This window comes from Alligator sinensis, unplaced genomic scaffold (assembly GCF_000455745.1).
Source record: "Alligator sinensis unplaced genomic scaffold, ASM45574v1 scaffold1164_1, whole genome shotgun sequence".
Lineage (NCBI taxonomy): Eukaryota > Metazoa > Chordata > Crocodylia > Alligatoridae > Alligator > Alligator sinensis.
In genome coordinates this window covers 1,690,938-1,700,625 of record NW_005842225.1, presented here as the reverse complement: position 1 = coordinate 1,700,625, position 9,688 = coordinate 1,690,938, and the positions used below count along the sequence as shown (strand labels likewise).

At 61.3% G+C, this 9,688-nt stretch overlaps 1 protein-coding gene across 1 annotated transcript in view; it reads right to left on the bottom strand.

Annotated features, from left to right (window-relative positions):
- Positions 1–86: 86 nt before the first annotated feature.
- Positions 87–9,688, bottom strand: part of LOC102371910 (heparan sulfate glucosamine 3-O-sulfotransferase 4) — a 30,331-nt gene continuing 20,729 nt past the window's right edge. The window contains exon 2 of the mRNA XM_025208233.1: positions 87–723. Within this exon, the coding sequence (XP_025064018.1) occupies positions 87–723 (637 nt within the window). The remainder of the gene's footprint in view (positions 724–9,688) is intronic.

Here is a 9,688-nt window from a genome sequence, read left to right as displayed (position 1 = left end):
GGCCCGGGCCCTGCCACGCGCGAGTCCAAGCGGCTGACGGCGGTCCCCTCGAGAGCAGAGGGGCTCTCCCCCCCGCCCTCCCGCCTTCATTTGTCACTTCCTTCCTGCTCCCACTGGAAATCCTGCCCCGTCATTTGGTAGAACATGACGTTGAACGGTTTGTAAAACTTCCGCAGTCTGTGGATGACGTCGGGGTCTATTTTGGGGTGAGTTCGACCCTTGGACTTGCCCAGGCACCGGGGCGGACTGCCGTCCTCCGGCTTCTTCAAGCAAGGGAACCCCTTGGTTTTATTGAAATAAAAGTGTTTCTCTGTCACCAGCCTTTTGAGGCCCAGGAAGTCCTGGACCTTGGCCATCTCGCCGGCAGGGTCGATGATGAGCCGCTCGCCGCTCACGAAGAGGATCTGGGACAGGGGGAAGTACTGGAGCCAGTTCTCCAGGTGCAGCGCATAGATCCCGATGCGGATGGCACTCCAGGACGCGTCGATCAGCCCCAGGGTCCGGTTCTTGAAGGCCAGCACCTCGAAGGTGGGGATGTCGGGCTTCTTGGAGAGGGTCTGCGTGTAGTCCGAGATGGCCCTGGTCACTGGGTTGCGCACCACCACGATCAGCTTGGTGTCCTTGGCCATGGAGTGGATGCGTTTCGGGGCCTCGTTGGTCACGAAGTAGCTGGGGGTTTTCTCCATCGTTATCTGCCCCTCCAGCGTCTTGGGCATCACGCTGCTGCAGAGAGAGGAAGCGGGAGAGAGGGGAAGAGAGGTTAGTTCTGCGGGCGGATCCCGCGCACGCGCGCGCTCTGCAGTTGCGTCCCCAGCCCGCCCTGCCCGGTCCGTGCGGCGCCGACAAAGCGCACCGCGAGCGTGGCAGCGGGGAACCAGGCGGCCTCCACAGTCCCCGCCACTCTCAGCCTCATTTGTCTGCAGATGTGGGAAGTGCGCGCCACGTGTTCAAACTGGTCTCAGTAACGTATTATACAGTCAATTTGCCATAGGCATATGTAGACAAAAGTTAATTGACAATAAACCTGTACAATACCTGTCTGTACAGCAAGCCATCTGCTACCATTTGCTCAATTAAGTCTATTCACTTCAGAGCCATGTACCGAAGTGGTGCATTTAGGATTACACAAGACCTTTTTGTTATGATGACATGCTTTTAAATGTCTCAGCTAATAAAACTTAATACAGAATAAGATCCCTGGCTTCTAGTACAATAATTAAATTTATTTACTATCTTGTGTGTGAGAAAGAATGACTTTTCTTTTATCTCTAATTCACATGCTCTGTCAATAATTAATTGCTGCTGGGTTTTGAGCTTCCTGTGCAAGCACTTTTATTAGCCAAAAGGAATTTGCCTGCTGGATAAATTAACGCGCAGCAAGCCTTTCCTGGGTAACAGGCTATCGCATTGCACGGAAACTGCAGCCAGGCCCGCGCGCGTGCAGGAGAGTGCAACCCCTGCTCGCAGGCCACCGGTGCAAGCGCCTGGCAAGCGCACGGCAGCACCTCTTCGCCTGCCTCGGCTGCTGGCTGAAGTGCTGCGGTGCCTCCGGCTGGCGCACGTGCTGCGCTGTGAATTGCAGCCAGCGCCCGAGTGAGGGCAGGGCGGCTCGGCCTCCCCGCGGGGCACCGCACTCGAGACCCTCGTTACTGCCTGGGAAACTTGCCTCCGGCTGCAAAGCGGCGGGCTGCCGAGCAAGGTTGCAGCTTGCTGGAGCCCACGAGCGGTGCGACCCCCCAGCAGCTTTCAAAACCCGCTTTGCACCGACTCGGAGGACCTGAGAGGCCATGCAAGGCGCCGGGACTGGGACCCGCAGCGCCCGTGCTCTCTGCGAGGCCCTCCCGCCTCTGCTCCCAGCTAAGGGCAGGGGAGGCTGTCACGGGGGGGAGTTGGGCCTGACAGACCGAAATACCGGAGGCTTGCAATGAGAGCAGGGGCTTCGTGTTCCCGGGGGTGCTGGCTGTCTGCACACACCCCACGGCTTGCTTGGCCGCCTGCTTGTTCGGTCGCCCGCGGGGGGCGGCCGCGGGGGCCGAGGAGCAGAGGGAGGGGTGTTTCTGCAGGGGGTTAGTGCTCCCCCCTTTGCCTGGTGGTGGGGCATGCCGGGGCCTGGGGCTGAGCACGGAGAAGAGCCCCTGCCCGGCGCTGCCGCAGCCGCGGGGCAAGGGGAGCGCGTGCAGCACCGCTCCGCACTGGGAAGCTGTATCCTCACCACGGGCTTCTGCCGAAACCCACGTGTCTGGGCTTGAAGCGGTTCTTCGAGCAGCACCGGGGCCCCCGCCCTGGCACTGGTGTCACACGGCAGCCCCCGGCAAGCCATTGTTTCATGGCTGGACCGCAGCACGTGTGCGATAGCTCGCCCTGACACGTGTGCGTGACTGCAGGATGCGGGCCGCTCGTGCGTGCCCTGTGCGTGTGCTGAGCAATAGCGGGACCTGCTTGCCTGGCTCCTAAAGCCGTCCAGGCTGCAGGCACAGGCCAGGGCGCTGCTGGCTCGAGTCTTCCCTGGTGCTGGGAGAGCCCTGAAGCCCATCGGAGGCTGTGTCTCCTTGGGCAAGGGGTATTACTTTAAAAACAATTACTGGAGAAAAATAGTCCAAGATCCGCCCGTGTCGGGGGGAAAAGGGTTCCCGTGTCCTGCAGTCCAGCTCACCCACAGCTTTGCCACAAGAAACCAGCACACCCTGCCTGCAGCGTCCCAGAGCGCAGCCCACGGCACGAGGGACCCCCGGGCTGCCTGCCAAAAGCTGGTCTCCCCTCACTCCTGCTGATACAGCTGGTCCCGTGCAAGACGTGACAGAAACCCTTGGCCTCTTGCAGGGCAGGCAGCTACGTGTCGCCCAAAGCTGTGCTCCTGCTGCCCAAGGTCACGGTCTCTGCAGAAAGGTGATGACGGTTGTATGCTTTCCCCGCTCTGCCGACAGCAGCAGCACCCGGGACGCACGCGGCTTCAAGGCCGACACCTGCCCCACACCTTGCCCCGAGAGCGATGCCTGTAATGGTGCCTGGCTGTCCTGGCTAGGAGGGCGTCTATCCTAAGTACCTGGACATGAGGAGCGGCATCTCCCCCAGGCAGGTGAGGGTGAAGCCAGAGAGCCGGGCTGCTCCCACACCGCAGGGCACAGCTGGGGCGAGGGTACCGGGCACCGGCTCGCTCGCTCAGGAACCGGAGAGGCCTTGCAAGCGCTCCCGATCTGAAGCACGCTGGACACAAGCTGCTACGGACGGCGGCCAACAGCTGCCACTGCTCCACGCTGCAAATTCATCCCATCAAGCCCCGGGAGTTGCACCTGGGCCCTCGCCCCTTTCCAATCTACCCAGGCGGCTCGGCGGAGCTGCCTTCCCATGGAAATCGCCGTCTCTCGCACTCGTCTCCGAGAGCCACTTGCCAAATATAGCTCCCGATCTCTGTATGTGACCTGCCGCCCTCGCTCCTGGGCATGGCGGCTCCTCCTCAGCCCTCGCAGACGTGCCCCAGCCCACGGGGCCGGCCGGCCTGCCCTGGTGCAGGGGCCGGGCGGCACGAGCACGGCCGTGCAAAATTCCCCATTCGGTTCCTGAGCAAACGGTGGAGAAATTTGGAACCAAAAGGCTAAAATTTCTGCATGGGAATTAGGCCGGTCAGAGGCAGCTGAGCAGAACAGATTAAAGTGACAGGAGGGAGCTGATGGATTTTGTGAGCCGGGGTGTCGGAGGCGCTTGCGGGCAGCCGTGGAGAGGATTGAGCGCTGCACAGGGCTGCGCAGGCCGCCCCGAGTGCTAATCCTCCTCCGCGGGGAGCAGGGACGTGAGCTGCCCTGTGAATACGAGCCCCGGCATACGGAGAGATCCCCCCCGCCAGCCCCCGCGACCGCGAGTGGGTCCCGCGGTGCCGGCGCCCCGGAGCTGCGTGCCCGCTGCGCCGCTGGTGCTGGGAGCCGGAGGGGCTGGTAAATGAGTTAAACCCTGGTATCGAAGATCAGGTTAGCAAGGATTTCAGAGGAGTAACGCTCTATTTTCTTGTTATCAAATCTCCCTTCAGATCAGCAGTTATGCTCCAAATGCACTCAGCTGCAGGGGCTTAATTGCGTTCCATAGTTATCGATCTTTTTGGAGTGCTGATTTAGTTTTATTGAATGATAACTGAAAGAAACACCCGTTTACAAACAGCGGAGCGGCAGCGCTGGCTGCGGTCCCCTCCAAATGCCGATGTCCCTCCACGCGGAGAAGAGCAGGCTTGACGGTGTATATTACGCTCCGTAATCCAGGGTTATTCCAAGAGGCTTATGCTCCACGAGTACGGGATCCAGTTCTCTCCTGTGGACCGAAAGCAATTCTGAGCTAGCACAGACCTCTTTAACATGCATCTTGCAGAAATCCTGCAGCAAGGCGGCTCAGCCAGTTCTCTGAAGTGACAAGTCTCGCCTCGCTCCCGGTTCCCAGTCACTTCTCGCACAAAAGAGGATGCTCATGAATAAGCAGCAACGTGCCAGCGAGCAGCTAATGTTTACTGCACCCTCCTCCAGCGCAGGCAACCGCTTGTTCTGGCTAGTGACAGCGCCGAGTCTCTCTGCCCGAAAACTCGAATGCAGCTTCGTGCCACAGGTCGTCGGGATGATATTAGGTCTTCTAAAGTAACCCCCGGCAGGGAGGCAGCCGAAGCCAGGAGGATCCGGTGGCGATGGGACAGAGAAGGGAGCATCCCAGGGTGAAGCAGGCTCGGACCCAGTCCAGAGGAGCAAGCGCTGCCCCGGGGAAGTGACACCCAGGGATGATGGAGGTACCTGGGAGCCAGCACCTGCCACCACTTCCCTGACGCTAATGGGGAAAAGGAGACGCGGCGGTGGACTCCCACAGCACACGGCAGCCACCGGCTTGCCAAGGGGACACCCAAAGCCTCTCGCTGCAACACGGCTCCTGCGCGGGCACTCCTCCGCCCGGGTGCCGCGCGCCAGGCTGCGCTCGAGCTGCCCGGGTTATTCAGTGGTGTGTGCGCTCGTGTCCAGAGCCCCACGCAGACCGAGACAGCCACGTCCGCAAAGGAGAGGGGCTCCGGGGGGGTTGGGGGGGGGCAGGTAACAGAGCTAACGGGTCCCGTGAGGAGCACCGCTCCTCACATGCTCCAGGGCCCGGTGGGGAGCGAGGTGCAGCCTCTGAGCACCCCTGTGGACCGGTTTCCCAGGCACGCTGCCGCGCACGTCTGCTGCCCGGTCGCTCCAGAAGTCGACGTGTTCCCTTGCTGCAAAGCAGCTGTTTTATTGCTGCTCGGAGCCGGCCTCAACGCCAGGCCTCTCTATCATGGAGATGCACGAGGCGGCATCCGCGCGAGCTGCTGGTCCCGTGCAGGAGGCAGTAACGTGCCCCCAGGGAAGGGGCAGGACCTGCAGCAGGCAGTGCTCGCCCCACGCCAGGCCCAGCCTGCACCCGGGCAGCCGAGCCGCTCACCTTCACAGCGCTCGCCGCCTGCCACGCTCCCTGCTCTAATTGCTTGCACTCACACTAACAAAGTCCCGCACAAGGGGCCGGGGGAGCATCCCCAGGGAGGCCTGGTCGTGGCACTGCCGGCGTCTTTGTGGCACCAGTGCCATGCCCCGGCCATGGCCCGAGCCCCTCTCGTGCAGTCTCACGGGGGCTGCGAGGGGGAGCCCAGTCTGGGGGCAAATCCCAGCCCTGCCCTCCCTGCTGGGCAGCTTTTGGCCTGCCCCATCTCATCTGTGCTCCTCAGTTTTCCCATCTGTAAAACCAGGACAAGGGCATCAGCGACGCTCAGATCAGAGCCCGGCGGCGGAGGGCTCGTTTGTAGTGACACCTGGATGCTCCGTGTTGTCATGAGGGAACTTTTATCCCCAGGCCTGGGCTGGGATCCAGGCCCTGCCTGGTGCTTCTCTCAAGCTATCAAATATGTATGATTTGGTTGCCGGTTCGGGCGTTTGATACTCCTCCGCCTTCAGCTTCGCCTCCCCATCAGGGATGCCGAGGCAGCCCCCGCCCTGCCCGCGTGCCCCAGGACCGTGGTGCTCCTGCTCCGGCGAGGAGGGAACCGGCTGCAACTTCTCTCCGGCGGGAACGCCGAGCTCCTCTCCTCCGCAGACGCGCGTGCCCTTCCTCGGCTGCGCCCTGCTTCTCCACCAGTCTGCAGCGAGGACCAGTTCCAGCCCCGCGCTGGGAAGCCGTGCTCACACCATTGTTCTCAGCTGCAGGCTTCAAACGAGCTCTTAATTTTCAAAGGATACATTTTATAAAATTGTGAATTTGCATGTTGCCAAAACCCCCTTGTGTTTTATTTAAATCCAGATTATCCTGTTTATTCCTTCAGTCACAGCTGTCATTTATCTCTGTGTAGGCAGCTTGTTCATTATGTTGTAGGTTTCCTGCAATCCCACTCAAAAGCAGCCTTTGTTAACTATATTTTTATGCCTCCGCCGAAAAAGAGAAAGTTTCTCCTGACTCCCACGGCTCTGTCACGGGGGGCAACGCGGATGGGGCCACGCGCCCCGGCCGCGCCACCAGCCCCGCCGGCTCTGCCGGGAAGGGAGCGGGCCGCGATCCGTGTTTCAGACGTGGTACAAGCGCCGGCTTTTGTCCTGCGACGAGACAAACATGGAGTCGCTTTCCCATTTTATTATCAACACGCTCTGGCATAATTGCTTGGTCTCTCAACTGTGACCTGCCAGGCACAGGGCTTTCAAAAGGAGCACGGCACTGCCGCTGAAGATTGCAATATGCATTGAAACCAAAACCTATTTGCTGTAAGCCCCCAAGTCAAATCTCTTGTTGAATTTGTTCAAATATAAATTTATAGCTGAATTTACATAGATTTAATGTTTTATAATCTTTCCTGGTCTGTGAATCTATATTCAAGGCAGAGTGCATTAGCTTAGAAATGTTGTGCTTAATACTGAAAATAATTTTAATCTCTCCAAAGTCCAATCCTTTGCACATCACTAAACCACAGAAGCCGGCCCATTGTAATCAGAGGCACAAAACCTGCCGCTGCCTATTAGAGGTGCACGGCTCGGATTCAGATGGCACGCACATATGTTTCGGGAAAACATTAAGCGCAAATCATAAAGGACTTTGGGAAAGCCATTTTGGTTACTCATCTGCTTCCCTGCGGAGGGGAGGGTGCGGGCTGGGATTAGGATTGAGGCAAGACTAATGGCTCTTTGGGAGGCTGTTGCAGACGCTTGGGGCCGGAGCCACCTTTCAGCCGGGCGCTGGGCTGGAGGGCATCGCCTGGCCCTGCCACTAGCTGCCCTCCGCTGCCCTGCACGCGGCCCCCCCTCCCCCGCTCCTGCCCCGAGGGCCGAGAGCTCCTTGCTGCCCCTTCCCAGGCCTGGCCGACTGGGCGCTGCTTGGCTCGGACCACGCCTGGCGAGGCTGCGCCTGCACGGGCTCACCCGGGGATCGGGCCCGGGCCACGCACATGCATTGCCCCAGCAGCCTGGGCCCCGGGAGGGCTCCCAGGGTTTCCCAGTAGGCTGCACGTCGGGGTCGGGGTCGGGGTCAGGGACTGGGAGCCAGCCCCCCCACTGGGACACGCCTGCCGCAGCCCCTTCTCCTTTGCTGGAGGCCTGAGACCCCCCCGCTCGCCCCCAAAGCAAAGCCAGGGATGCGCTGGAGAGTGGTCCTGTGTTGCCATAACAACCAAGGTGCATCCTGTTGGGTGTCTGCACACTGATCAGATCAGAGCAGGGAAGTACAGGGTTGCTGCGGCAACCGAGATGCTGAATTTGAAATCCTGTCGATCGAGGAGTCATCGAAGGAACTGGCCGGGCTGGGGCGAGCCCTTCCACGCCTCGGCCTTGGGGGGCTGCACCACCGCGCCGGGGCCGGGTGCGGGCTCCCGGGGGCCAAGGACGTCCTGCTAAGAGCAGCCGGGGTGGGAGGCACGTGGTGACAGCCTGGCCAGGCCACCCAGCCCTCCTGGCAGGCGTGCACCCTGCGGCCGCGGCAGGATGACACCTGCGAGAGCTGCACAACCGGGCAGGCCGCTGGGAGGACCGAAACCCGGGTGGCGAAGTACCTGCCAGGAGCTGCCACGCGGTAGGCATTGGGGTCGCCTTCCCAGGAGCAGGGGAAGTGCCCCTAGAGCTGCACCCCTGCCCCTGGCACGGCGGTTCATATTCCTGCAGCGCCAGCTGCTCCCGGGGCAGGCGTCTCAATGCTGCGCGGGCTCAGAGACCCGGGTCAGCAATCGCAGGGGCTTACAGATATTAGCCTGACCCTCCTCTCCCGTAGCTTAGCTGGCTCCAGCAGCGTACCGCCGAGGGGGCCTGGGGCCAGCAAGGAGCCGAAGCAGCCCCGTGCGTGTCCATCCTGCACGCGGGCGAGCTGCTCCGGGGAGCTCACCCGCACCCACGGCGCGGGGTCGGCGGGGGCAGCCAGGCATTTAAAGGCTGGGAACCGTGCTCAGGCTGCATCCATCGGTCCCCGCTCAGAGCGATCTCCTCTCGTGGCCTTTGCGGCCGTGATGGCCCAGCGTGCACGTTCACCAGCCCCTGCGGGAGCGACGCTGGCTGAGGACACGGCTCTGCCTCTTTGCACGAGTAAAACCTGAAGCAGTTTGATATCCCGGCTCGCGTGCAGGAGAGCTGGGGCTTTGACAGGCATCGCTGGTCTCAGCTGGGCTCTCCCTGGTTTCTCCCAGCGATGCCCGCTGCTCTCGGGGCACCGCACAACACACCCGCTGCACGCTGGGGAGCTGGGCCAGGTGATTTAGGCGCCCCGGGGCAGGTCTCCAGCCTCTGCTGCAGGAGGCCGCGTCTTCCCCCTCCCGCTCCCGCTCCGTTCTGCAAGTCCTCTGACACGGCCTAGGAGAGGAGCGACCCCGACGGGGGGCGGGCGAACCCCACCTGGGAGACCCGGTCTCCCTGCCCGCCGGCAAGCAACAGAATCAGTGGGCAGCTGGCTGAGTAGCAGGCAGAAATATAAATATGCTCTGATTTCCCTGGGACCATCTGGCTCAGGCATGATAGGCGAGTAAGGATGCTATAATCATGGAGCAAAGAGCTAAGCTGCTCCATTAAGGTCTTTGAGCAGAGGCAGCGATGGCACCCTTATTAATCCCGCAGCTTTTTGTGAGCAGACATCCATAAGGTCAGATCCATTCAGCTGCAATTAAAAACACCCCCCTCCTGTTCCGGCTGGCTTGGAAAGCTGTTACGCCGTCGCCCTCCGCAAAGGCTGCGATGATGCTCGAGCGCTAAATCCCGCTCCTTGCTCAAGTGGGTCCCCTCCAGGAAATGGCCCTGAAATCCCCCCGCAGCTGTGCAGATCAGCCGTGTTTGGGAAGTCCTGACTTCGGCGGGGTTTCGCGGCCGCCCGGACACAGCGCTGAGTCCCAGGGGCCTTCCTCGCAGTCGCGGCGGGGAGCGGGGACTGCAAAGGCTGTCTCCCCGGCCTCTCCCAGCGGTTAACACACCAGGCGCCGAGCGCACGGCCTGGTGGGGAGCGTTTAGCGCATCGCAGCCTGCTCCTGCTCGCCCGTTTGCCCCGGCGGCCACAGGGAACGTGACTGCCAGGGCTTTGCTGCTCATTTGCTGCGCGCGTTCAGAGCTGCGTGCGAAGGAATTTCAGCTCGGCGGGACGCGGGCGCTAATGCAGCTGGGTGTGATGCCGCTTATCCGAGGGAGGCGTCGGGGCTAGGCTGGCCAGCTTTTACTTTCAATTAAATGTCCTTGCCCCTAGCTGGGGCCCGAAGCAGGCA